Source organism: Cherax quadricarinatus, chromosome 8, assembly GCF_038502225.1.
Source record: "Cherax quadricarinatus isolate ZL_2023a chromosome 8, ASM3850222v1, whole genome shotgun sequence".
NCBI lineage: Eukaryota > Metazoa > Arthropoda > Malacostraca > Decapoda > Parastacidae > Cherax > Cherax quadricarinatus.
In genome coordinates, this window is record NC_091299.1 from 40,664,970 (window position 1) to 40,678,665 (window position 13,696).

Below are 13,696 nucleotides of genomic sequence, written 5' to 3' on the forward strand. Positions count from 1 at the left end.
GCACATGTGTCTAATTTATCAACTTGACGGTTCTCTGAACCATTTATCTACATTCCTGTCAGACAGAGCAACATCTTGGGATCTTGATTCAGGGAATTCTTCTCTTGCTTAACCAGTAGGCATGACCTACTTCCACCTCTGGTTGTGTCCAAGGTGACACCGCCGACGACTGCTTCACCTCACCTCTCTACAGTATACAAGCCCCTTCTCTTTTATGTTGTATTTTTATCAAAATTGATGGACTGATTACATCTACTCCAGGCTGAGGGACTAATTACATCGATCTCCTTCTGGTCCTCACCATTCGTCTATGTATGGACTGATGATGCCACTGTGTGTCGAAACGTTTCCACATAAAGATATCCAAGTGTTGCACATGTGCCTAATTTATCAACTTGTCGATTTTCTGAACCATTTGTCAACAAGAAAGGATGGGTTCGAGATGACCTGCTTAGCATGAGGCAGCAGCCCTGCTGTACTGCTTCATGTTGTTGTGTTCTAATACCTGAACTTGTGTTGATAATGTCACTGCTGCTGTTACGGCTGACGTTACTACTCCTCCTCCTTACGAATATGATTATGATTATGTGGGTTTCAGACCGATGAATTACATTTTGGACGCTGGGTCATTAAGTCAGAATTCACCTAGAATCTTAGAAAATAACATCAAGAATTCTGCGGACCGTAAATTAAGGATTAAAGTAAACTCTCTGTGTATATTACTGAACAGTTCAACCCATTGTGATTAGTTGTTATATTCAAGATCTACTGAATGTACAGTTGCGGAAAAAAAAGTCTATACTCTCTGATGGGCAGAAAGGACAACTCAGACGTAGTAAACAGATGCGTAAAAGCATTTTCATGAATGAATTAACGCAGCTTATTACGACAGTGGTGACTGGTTGACAAAATTAATTGCCAGCACTTTCCGTGCGTCTATATAAAACAAGATTTATAAATACAGATATAAATTAATTGAGCATTGTAAATATAAAGAACGCTTGTAACAAGCCACAGGATTTTCGAAGATTTGAACTGGGGTCTGTGAAATGACAGTTCACCGTCCTGGCTACTGGTATATATACTCCTGTGGCGCGGAGACAGAGGATGGCAGGTGTGGCGAGAAGATTCAATGACAATTAAATCTGTATGCTCTCTGTGAATCTGAACCAAGATGTCCTTTCTTGAGCTTAGGGTTGCTAAGCTCGAGATACGGCGATTGACAGAGAAAACAACAGGATTCGTAGTAATCCTCCTGATGTGAGTCCTCAGGTCAAGAGGGGAACCTGGTCAGTGGCCGGGGAAAATGGAACAAAGCTGAAGATCAAGAAGACTGTTTGAGGGGCAGAAACATCAAAGAACCAGAAGACTATTGTGGAAACTTCCAACCCATTTTCGGTGCTACCAGACGAATGTGAGTTGTCTACTGAAAACGTCACAACGAGCACAAATGAAGCACTGGCGGACGAGAATGAGTCTACATCCCTTGAAATCCCAACGAAGACCATCGAGAACTTCACGAAGAACTCCTCCAGTGAAGGTAAGGGAGGTAAGCTTGGGACAGTCAGGTTAAGTTTGTGGATAGGGCTTTTTGTCTTTGGTACAGGAAGAGGAGGCAGAGGGTATGTTATCCTGGGGCTGGGATGGGAGATATTGTTACCCATCTAGACGATATCAAGAAAGGTAATAGAAGCAATCCTATTATCTGCCTCAGTGCAGGAGGCAACGATGTTCTCAGACGTAGGAGCAAAGACCTGATTAGCAGGTATAGGACAGCAATAGAGATAATTAGGAAGAAGGGTGGGAACCCCATGATATGTGGCATTTTGCCCAGGAGAGGAGTTGGAAATGAATGGTTGTACAGGGCAATTGGTGTCAATTGCTGGCTGGACAAACACTGTAAGGAAAATTCAGTAACATTCAGAGATAGCTAGGACCTCTTCTATGGTAGAAATGACTTGTATGCCAGGGATAGTGTTCACTTATCTAGGTTCGGGGCAGAAGCACTGGCCAATACCCTGGATGGAGCTCTTAGGTCTTTAAACTAGAAATAGATAGTGGTATAGAGTTTTGTGGAAAATCAATGAATTCTCAGTGTAGGGATAGTGTGAGTTTTAGGGAAACCAGTAATAGGGAGAATAAGGCAGAGTTATTGGTGAATATTGGAAACCCAGTGGCACTAGGTGACAAGGACAGTAACAGCTATAGTGAAGGAACAGAAATCAGCAGGAAAAGAAAACAGAAGGGAGGTTTTCTAAACACATTTTATACTAATACGTACACATAGTGCAAGAAATAGGATGGAGGAATTGAGATTAGTTGCAAGTTCGGGTAACACTGATGTTTTTGCCATAACTGAGACGTGGTTTAATACGAAAAATCGGGACATGCGTGCTAAATGTCACATTCAGGATTTTAAATTATTTCAAGTAGATAGAGGTATTGGTAAAGGGGGTGGGGTGGCACTCATTGTCCGAGATCATTTAAATTGTTGCATAAAAACAGGTATAAAGCCTGAAATAACACATACAGAGTCTGTCTGGATAGAATTTTCAGAGGGGTATGAATAAATGATTTTAGGCGTGATATACCGTCCCCCAAACTTAGATAGGGACCACGGGAGACGACTTTGGGAGGAAATTGTTAAGGACACAAGGCATGGTAACGTAGTAATTCTAGGGGACTAACTTTAGTCAGATTGATTGGAATTTATTGATTGGGAATTTAGAATCTGAAGACTTTTTAGAAGTAGCTCAGGGCTGTTTTTTGCAGCAGTTTGTGACAGACCCTACAAGGGGAAATAACCTGCTTGACTTGGTTCTGGCAAACAAGGAAACCCTTGTTAATAATTTAGAAATTAGAGGAACTCAGCACAAGCGACTACAATTCAATTACCTTCAGCATTAAATGGAAGTATGATATTAGGAACAACTAAGTAACGGTCTCAGATTTTCCCTTAGCAGATTACAATGGGCTTAGAGAACACTTATCATCTGTTGACTGGGGTAACGAAGAGAGCTATCAATATGACAGCTTTCTAAACACTATACCAGCTGCCCAAATAACGTTTATCCTATGTAAAGAAATTAGATCGAATAGAAATGACCCAAAATGGATGAATAATAGGCTCAAATATCTTTTAGGGCAGAAGAAAGGAATTTATTGGCACATCAAAAGAGGTGAGGGTCATCTTATGAATCATTATATTGACATTAATGCCCCCTTAAATTAAAAAGGGAATAAGAATAAGCTAAACTGGACTCCAAAATTAAAGTCGCTAGGGATTTGAAAATTAACCAAAAAGGTTTTTTCCAGGTTTATAGAACAAAAGTTAGAGATAAGATAGATCCCCTTAAAAATAACTCTGGGCATCTTACTGACAAGGAGAATGAAATTTGCTTGGTTTTTAATAATTATTTTCTCTCAGTTTTCACACAGGAAGACACTAACAATATCCCAGTAATTAACTTTTATAGTGGGCCTGAAGAAGATAAATTACATAATATCACAGTCACTAGCAAAATAGTTATGGAACAACTAGACCGTCTGAAACTAAATAAATCGCCTGGTCCAGATGAGCTTTTGTCAAGGGTTCTTAAGGAATGCAAAATGGAACTCTTTGGACCTTTAACTAATATTTTTAGTTTATCCCTTCAAACACGTGTAGTGTCTGATATGTGGAAGATGGCTAATATAATTCCTATTTTTAAAGCAGGGGACAAGTTGTTACCATCAAATTACCGCCCAATAAGCCTGACATCAACTGTAGGCAAATTACTAGAGTAATTATAGTTGATAATTTTGATAAATTTAATTTATGATACTGAGCATGGATTCACGAAGGGTCGTTCCTGTCTAACTAATTTATTAACCTTCTTCAGTAAAGATTTTAGGCTGTTAATCATGATAAAGAATTTGGACTGTGGATTGAACCAAGATGCCCTCCACTGAGCAACTTTACCAGCAGCTTAAGGAGGAATTGAGGGTAGCAAAGCTTGAGATACAGCAATTGATGAAGGAAAACAAGAGGATTCGTAGTAGTCCTCCTGTTGTGAGTCCTCAGATCAAGAAGGGAACCTGGGCAGTAGCCAGACAGCATAGAACGAAGTTGAAGATCAAGAAGATGAATGGAGAGGTAGAAACGATGAAGAAGAAAGAGACTGCTGTGGAAACTGTTGTGGAAACATCGAACGCATTCTCCGTGCTACCCGATGAATGTGAGTTGACAACTTAGAACATCACAACGAATGACACCAAGGAAGGCAAAAATGTTGTTGTTGGGGATAGCCAGGTTAGGCATATGGATAGGGCATTCTGCTTGAAGGATAGGAGGACTAGACAGAGGGTTTGCTTTCCTGGGGCTGGGATGGAGGATATTGTTAGCTGGCTTGACATCATCAACGAAAATGGGATCAATCTTATTACCTGCCTCAGTGCTGGAGGCAATGATGTAGGCAAATGTAGAAGTGAAGATTTAGTTAGAAGGTACAGGACAGCAATAGACATAATTAGGAAGAAGGGAGGATGCCCTGTTATATGTGGCATTTTGCCAAGAAGGGGTGTTGGAAATGAATGGTTGTCCAGAGCAATTGGTATTAATTGTTGGTTGGACAAACACTGTAAAGATAATGCAGTACCATTCATTGACAACTGGGATCACTTCTATGGCCGAAATGATATATGCCAGGGATGGGGTTCACTTATCTAGGGCAGGTGTGGGTTTTCTTGCTAGCTCAGTTAAGGGTGCTGTTAGGACTTTAAAGTAGGATTAGTTAGAGGTATGGGCTTAGAAATGGATAATAATGAGAGTCAAAATATGAATTTCAGCTTTGATATCATAAATCTAAATAATAACAATGACAGAAATAGGTATAGTGGAAAAACAGAAAGGAGCAGGAAGGGAAAAGAGAAAGGAGGGTCTTTAAATATATATTACACAAATTGCCGTAGTATGTGAGCTCCTCACATACTTCGCGGTCGTTTCTTGTGATCTCCCCTCCTTCCTTCCTTCCTCAGCCTGATTACCTGGTCCTTGACTATTGTTTTCCTTCTGATGTGGCTGTACAACAGCTTTGGGTTAGATTTGGCTTTCACTGCTATGTCATTTTCGTATTATTGTTTCACTTTCCCTCTTACCTGTGCATATTCATTTCTTGCTCTATGACTGCTCTACTTATTCTCCTGGGTCCTTTGCCTTCTATGCTTCTTTCATTCTGTAGCACACTTGCCTCCTTGCACCTTTGGGTGAACCAAAAGCTTTCTTGTTATTTGTTACCCTTGGGTACAAACCTCTCTTCAGCTTCCTTGCAAATTGTTGTCACATATTCCATCATCTCGTTTACTGACTTTCCTGCCTGTTGTCTGTCCCACTGAACCCAATGCAGGAAATTCTTCATGCCTGCATATTCCACTTTCTTGTAATTTGGCTTCATTCGTCCAGCCCTTCCTGCTTCCCTCTCCACTTGTAATTCTGCTATGTATTCGAAGCTCATAATCACATGATCACTGGCCCTGAGGGGTCTTTCATATGTGATGTCCTCAATATCTGCACTACTCAAGGTGAATATTAGGTCCAGTCTCGCTGGTTCATCCTCTCCTCTCTCTCTGGTAGTGTTCCTTACATGTTGGTGCATGAAGTTTTCCAGTACCAACTCCATCATCTTAGCCCTCCACGTTTCTTGGCCCCCATATGGCTCCAAGTTCTCCCAATAGATTTCTTTGTGGATGAAGTCACCCATGGTCATCAGCTTTGCCCTGTTCACATAAGCCCTCCTGGCCACTTCAGCCAGTGTGTCAACCATCGCTCTATTACTCTAATCATACTCTTGCATTGGTCTCCTGCTGTTCTCTGGTGGGTTATACATCACTGCAATTATCACCTTGGGACCTCCAGTCTGAAGCATTCCTATTATGTAATCTCTTGCTTCTCCTCTGTCTCCTCTCTCCAGCTCATCAAAATCCCATCAGTTTTTGATGAGCAGTGCCTCTCCTCCAGCTCCTCTGCTCCCTCTGTCTTTCCTCAGGATCTCATATCCTGTTGGAAAGATGGCATCTGTTATCCCTGTGAGCTTGGTTTCTGTGAGAGCTATGATGTCCGGTGGCTCCTCTTTGACTCTTTCATGCCACTCCTCCCACTTATTCGTTATTCCATTAGCGTTGGTGTACCATACCTTCAGTTTCCTCTCCAGCACTGTGTTGGGGGGATCTTTGAGGGTGTGGGGACCTGTCATTGTGCTGTGGGATTCTACAGCATAGTGTGAGGTGGAGGCTGTAAGTGTGGATTATGGTTGGTGATGGGATAGCGTGTTTGGTTGTGGGGTTCTAGGGATGGTTCTGTGTGTGCTTGCTTTTGTTGCTCTGCCCTGCTTTGGTTGTCCTCTGTTGATATTGTCCTTGTCTCTCTTCCTATCCCCTTTCACTTTCGTTTCCTCTCCCTCAGCTGCTGTCATTCTGTTTATGTTCTAGCTCGGTTTAGGAACACCCTCTTGTATGCTGACGATTTCTTCAGCCATGGTTTCTCTTGAAAATCAACTTGACTGGCCATTTTCTTCCCTTCAAGTACCCCCATTTTCCCTGAAAATTTATTATCTCAGATATGTCCTCTTTACCTATTTCTTTGATGATGTTTTCAGTCTCCTGTCTTTCTTCCTGCTGTCTTCATTGTGTTTCCTTCCCTCACTCTCCTGAAGCCAATGAATAAACACTGACTTCTCCCTCTCCTTCTCCCATTGCCTTTCTCTCTGTGTCTCTGGTTTCCAATTATACATTGCCATTTTCTCCCTTATTTTTTTCCTGTAGCTCTTGGTGGCGTGGTCGTGCCACTGCATGTGACCTATCCACCTCTCCACTTTCACTCTCCTCCCCCACCACCATCCCTGCTCCCTGTCGCTCTTCCCCCTCATTCCTCGGCCCTGCTTGGTGGGCTGATAAGGCCTTAATATAAGTTATGTCTCCTTCCTTCCCGTTGGGCTCCTCATTCAATAGGGGTGTACCAGCTGCAGATGCTATGTCTCCTCTAGTCAATACCCTGTAACTTGCTTCAGCCTATTTACCTCATATTCTAGGGCCCTTATCCTGGCTTCTGCAGCTTCGACTTGTGACTCCCATTTCTTCTTCTCCACCTCTATCCTCTTTTTCAATTTTGCAGAAAGCTCTGCCTCCATCCTTGTCTTCATTTTTGCAGAAAACTCACCTAGTTTTCTAACCCACTCTTGTTCTGTCCTTTTGCATTGCTCTTCCATTCATTCTTCCTTACCAGTACCATTCTCCTCTGATCCCCTGAACCTTCGACTTCCCTTCTGAGATACCATTTGTGTGTGTGGTGGGGAATGGAGGGTTGTAAGTGGGAGAGAGATGGGGAGAAAGAGGGAGAGGGAGAAGGAGAGTGAAGGGGGTGGAGAAAAAGTGGGAAGGGGGCTAGAGGGAAAAGGGGTGGAAGGGAGGAAGGACAAGAGAGAGGAATGGGGAGAGGGAGGGAGAAGATGAGAAAAGGGAGAGGGAGGGAGAAGATGAGAAAAGGGAGAGGGAAAGAGTGAGAGAGAGAGAGAGAGAGAGAGAGAGAGAGAGAGAGAGAGAGAGAGAGAGAGAGAGAGAGAGAGAGAGAGAGAGAGAGAGAGAAAGAGAGAGAGAGAGAGAGAGAGAGAGAGAGAGAGAGAGAGAGAGAGAGAGAGAGAGAGTGAGGAGGGGGAGATTATTATTATTATTATAATAAAGGGGGAAGCGCAAAACCCGGAGGATTATACAGCGCCTGGGGGGGGGGGGGATGTGGAAGGCATTCAGGCTTAATTCGGGGAACTGGAGCACAGATCCAATTCCCTAAATCAAGAGCCCCTCACCAACATCAAGGAACCTTCCTTGAGGGGAGAGGAGGGGGAGAGAGAGGAAGTGTCACAGTGTGCTCCACAAACTTTCTTAATAGTATTACTTAACTATGAGGGTTGGTGAGGAATAAAACTGTTCAGTGACCTTGTACTACCTACAACACATTAGTACAAGTAAGCCAGCTCTTCCATAGAAGTGAATATAAGCAAAATCAGTGACAATTAAAAGTGTTTTGGTGAACAATGTGGTGAGTGAGGGGACAGCCGCAGGCCCCAGGAGTGACGTCACTATTGCCTTCACAGTGAGCATCTAATATAACATCTCTTTTGTGCTATGTACTAAGAGCTGGGTGCTTTATAATAACGTGACTTGTACAATGCAACAGAGTGATTTGTGTAACATCTTCCTGTAGTAAAAATGTGGATAACATAAACAGTGTTTATTCAGTGATAGTGAGAAGGCAACACTCCCAGCTTGCCAGCCCACTGCCTGCCCTCACCCTCCCTCACTACCCACCCCATAATAAACACCCCCAAGATGCCACCACCCACCCTCTATCTCCTGTGAACTTCATTGTAAACCTACAACGCCTCCTCTGGGATGATTTCACATCGCAAAATAGCAAGAATATCTTCGCTATCTGGCTATTGTCCCAGTAGTTACTGCAGTGTTTGTGGGTATACTACAAGGGACAAAATACTTCTTATGTGGAAATTATTTAATTTCCGAAGCTATAGTGTACATTGCAGAGTCACTTGTTTGCACAGAACTGCTAAATGCCTCAAATGATGTAGTGGAAGTTTTAGCAGTAAAGGTCGAGAACCAAAACCTAGTCATTGTGATAGTCTACAAGCCTCCGGATGCAACATCCCAGCAATTCCAGGAACAGCTGTTAAAAATTGACCACTGTCTGGAAAAACCTTCCAGCTCCTGCACCCAACATCTTGCTCCTGGGGGATTTCAACTTAAGGCTCCTAAAATGGAGGAATATAGCAAATAATATTGTTGCAGTAATAACACCAGGAGGCAGCTCTGATGAAAACTCACACTCACGCGAGCTTTTAAATCTCTGCACAAAATTCAATTTAAACCAGCAAATAATAGAGCCTACTAGACTGGAGAATACACTAGACCTCATCTTCACTAACAATGATGATCTGGTAAGAAATATCACCATATCAAAAACAATATACTCAGATCACAACATAATTGAGGTTCAGTCATGTATGCGCGGAGCCCCAGACCGACATAATGAGATTAGTCACGAGGGAGCATTCACCAAATTCAACTTCAATAACAAAAACATAAAGTGGGACCAAGTAAACCAAGTCCTAACCGATATAAGCTGGGAAGATATACTAAGCAACACAGACCCCAACTTATGCCTAGAACAGATTAACTCGGTAGCACTCGATGTATGCACAAGGCTTATTCCTCTAAGAAAAAGGAGGAGTAGATGTAAAACAGAAAGAGACAGGCGCTCCCTTTACAGGCGACGGAAAAGAATAACAGAGCGGCTAAAAGAGGTCAATATATCTGAAATGCGTAGGGAGACACTGGTCAGAGAAATAGCAAGCATCGAACTTAAGCTAAAAGAATCCTTTAGGAGTCAGGAATCGCGGGAAGAACTAAAAGCCATAAATGAAATCGAAAGAAACCCAAAGTATTTCTTCTCCTATGCCAAATCAAAATCGAGAACAACGTCCAGTATTGGGCCCCTACTTAAACAAGATGGGTCCTACACAGATGACAACAAGGAAATGAGTGAGCTACTCAAGTCCCAATATGACTCAGTTTTTAGCAAGCCGCTAACCAGACTGAGAGTCGAAGATCAAAATGAATTTTTTATGAGAGAGCCACAAAATTTGATTAACACAAGCCTATCCGATGTTATCCTGACGCCAAATGACTTCGAACAGGCGATAAATGACATGCCCATGCACTCTGCCCCAGGGCCAGACTCATGGAACTCTGTGTTCATCAAGAACTGCAAGAAGCCCCTATCACGAGCCTTTTCCATCCTATGGAGAGGGAGCATGGACACGGGGGTCGTCCCACAGTTACTAAAAACAACAGACATAGCCCCACTCCACAAAGGGGGCAGTAAAGCAACAGCAAAGAACTACAGACCAATAGCACTAACATCCCATATCATAAAAATCTTTGAAAGGGTCCTAAGAAGCAAGATCACCACGCATCTAGAAACCAATCAGTTACACAACCCAGGGCAACATGGGTTTAGAACAGGTCGCTCCTGTCTGTCTCAACTATTGGACCACTACGACAAGGTCCTAAATGCACTAGAAGACAAAAAGAATGCAGATGTAATATATACAGACTTTGCAAAAGCCTTCGACAAGTGTGACCATGGCGTAATAGCGCACAAAATGCGTGCTAAAGGAATAACAGGAAAAGTCGGTCGATGGATCTATTATTTCCTCACTAACAGAACACAGAGAGTAGTCGTCAACAGAGTAAAGTCCGAGGCAGCTACGGTGAAAAGCTCTGTTCCACAAGGCACAGTACTCGCTCCCATCTTGTTCCTCATCCTTATATCCGACATAGACAAGGATGTCAGCCACAGCACCGTATCTTCCTTTGCAGATGACACCCGAATCTGCATGACAGTGTCTTCCATTGCAGACACTGCAAAGCTCCAGGCAGACATCAACCAAATCTTTCAGTGGGCTGCAGAAAACAATATGAAGTTCAACGATGAGAAATTTCAATTACTCAGATATGGTAAACATGAGGAAATTAAATCTTCATCAGAGTACAAAACAAATTCTGGCCACAAAATAGAGCGAAACACCAACGTCAAAGACCTGGGAGTGATCATGTCGGAGGATCTCACCTTCAAGGACCATAACATTGTATCAATCGCATCTGCTAGAAAAATGACAGGATGGATAATGAGAACCTTCAAAACCAGGGAGGCCAAGCCCATGATGACACTCTTCAGGTCACTTGTTCTATCTAGGCTGGAATATTGCTGCACACTAACAGCACCTTTCAAGGCAGGTGAAATTGCCGACCTAGAAAATGTACAGAGAACTTTCACGGCGCGCATAACGGAGATAAAACACCTCAATTATTGGGAGTGCTTGAGGTTCCTAAACCTGTATTCCCTGGAACGCAGGAGGGAGAGATACATGATTATATACACCTGGAAAATCCTAGAGGGACTAGTACCGAACTTGCACACGAAAATCACCCACTACGAAAGCAAAAGACTTGGCAGACGATGCACCATCCCCCCAATGAAAAGCAGGGGTGTCACTAGCACGTTAAGAGACCATACAATAAGCGTCAGGGGCCCGAGACTGTTCAACTGCCTCCCAGCACACATAAGGGGGATTACCAACAGACCCCTGGCAGTCTTCAAGCTGGCACTGGACAAGCACCTAAAGTCAGTTCCGGATCAGCCGGGCTGTGGCTCGTATGTTGGTTTGCGTGCAGCCAGCAGCAACAGCCTGGTTGATCAGGCTCTGATCCACCAGGAGGCCTGGTCTCAGACTGGGCCGCGGGGGCGTTGACCCCCGGAACTCTCTCCAGGTAAACTCCAGGTAATAGTGTCTAATAAGTGTTTAATGTGCTGATTTGGGTCAAAATGTATTTGCATTTTTAATGAAATCAGCTGGGTTCCCGCTGTGCCTGCGCAGATGTGCAGGGGGGTGGGGGGTCGAGCTGGGGGGGCAGGAGGCGGGAGTGTTTTGAATGTGGTGAGGAGGCTGGGAAAGCATGGAACCACGAAATTGGCATTCACGGCGGCCTAAGGATTGATATAGGCCTCATTTCATAATAGGAAGTGTCGTAACTGTTCCTGGTGGAGAGTGAGGGAACGTGATTTACGGGACCACCGTAATAAAGTGGAAAAATGAGTGAATAAGGGTAGGACCGGGTGACTGGCACGTCACCATGGACTGTGTCCTGAGGAAAATTACCCTTGGTTTAATCATCACTCATCGGTCTCAGATCTTAATGGAGTGATCTCTAATGTGTGTAATAATTATGAGACATTAAATCATCTTGTGAATTGTAATGTAATTAATGATAATAACGCTAAGTTAAGATAATGCGTGAAGTGAAATAAGTCGCCTTTCTCCGAGTGAACACGTTAGACCTCGTTGTTCCCGAGACGAGGAAAGTGAAATTCATTGAGTCACGACTTCTAAAGCGAGACAACCCAACGGATACCTCGTCCTGCTGGAATGAGAACCGTGTCGGTGTAGCAGGACATCGAAATGAGATGGTGAATGGAGGAAATAAGGAGTATCAATCACCCACAGTTAAGTAACCCTTCTAGTTATAACAGACTGATGCTGGCCAGTTAGGTATGTTGTGATTGGATAGGTTATGGGTGATCCAGCTACATCAAGTGACCACCAGAGAACATCTGGTAAGTGGTGGGATTATGTACAAATGTTTTTCCTTAATGGATGTATCCAGGTGTATCCTACCCCCCCCCCTTCATTCAGCAACTAATATAATCTATACAGTCCACAATTAATTAGTAGCACTGTACTTGTGGGTGCTATCCAATCCATACTGGTCTCGGATAGATATGGATAAGATTGTGAGGTCGAAGGAACCACTTGCCGTGACCAGGGGTGGTTAAGTTTTCTCACATGTCTACACGGGGTGACTACGGTAAACAATATGGTTGTCTCCCAATGAGATTACTGGTATGTATATAATGTTGAGGTACATACAGGTAAGCACCCTAGAAAATTTTCCATATCTGCCCGTTGGTCCTTCCTGAACCGGATGCAATCAGTGAAAAAATTAATTGAATTAATTATTTAATAATTAAGTGACTGATTGAAGGAAGTGGGTGTAGGGTGCACAAGTTTAATCGATCGTGTGATGGATGACAATTAGCCCAATTAATTGCTAGCACATGTGTGGCTAGGATTTATACAAGAGTAAAGTGCAAGAATTACTCTTATAATGCGCCTACTTAAGTTGTATAATTGGTGATTAATAATTCTCTAATCATGACTGGATCTGATGGAGTTAATGTGGCTGACAAGTCCGTGAATTTTAGAGTAATGAAAGCATCATAACAGGCTATTAAAAGCCATGTGACGAAGGCATTTGATTTAATGAATCAGAACCGTGAACCCTAATGAATTAGTTATATTTAGATGCTTTAGAGAGTAGATTTGATTGGTACAAATTGTGGTAAAGACTGTGAAAGAGATCTGCTGGAGAATTGTGCAGATGGAATGGAAATGAATGTTTTAATTAATCAACATTACGAATTGGAAGAAAAACTGTCTTGTAAAAGTAAGGCTTTGAATAAATTAAATGGTGTAAGCCAGGCAGCTGATCAACCTATTAATGCAAAGGGTGGGTTTGCCAAAACCTCCAGAGTACGGTCTGGAGGAAATCAGACTAGGTCGGCAAGAATTAATTGTTCAATTGTAGACAAGTCAGCCAAACAGTTCTAAGGATATAACACATAATGACTCTGAAGTATCTGTCAAGTCTCAAAAGGGAAAAATAATCCCAGTGGTAATAATCATAATTAAGAGATAAATAGACACATATCAAGTGACAGGAATCAGTAATAGTGGTTCCTCACATCAAGGTAAGAGGAATAAGTACCTCAGTAAGGGTAACCCAGTTAATAAGAGGTCAGGCAAGGAAAAGAGAGACTGCCTCTTCTGCCAGGGTACTCATTTCACTAAAAATTGTAATGTCTATAATTCATGGAAGATTAAAGTGGAAAGAATGAAAGAACTTGACAGATTTATCAGATGTCTAGACAATCATAATGTAAAGGATTGTCATACCAAATTGAACAGTTGCTATCAATGCAACAAGGGAAGGCACCATACAGTTACGTGCAGGGTTGTATGTAAGTCTGATA

General features: G+C 42.7%; 1 protein-coding gene across 1 annotated transcript in view; it reads left to right on the plus strand.

The window, feature by feature from the left end:
• The window catches only part of LOC138852390 (uncharacterized), a 262,953-nt gene that overhangs the window by 211,071 nt on the left and 38,186 nt on the right, over positions 1 to 13,696 (plus strand). Inside the window, exon 29 of the mRNA XM_070082742.1 lies at positions 1,409 to 1,549. Within this exon, the coding sequence (XP_069938843.1) occupies positions 1,409 to 1,549 (141 nt within the window). The remainder of the gene's footprint in view (positions 1 to 1,408; positions 1,550 to 13,696) is intronic.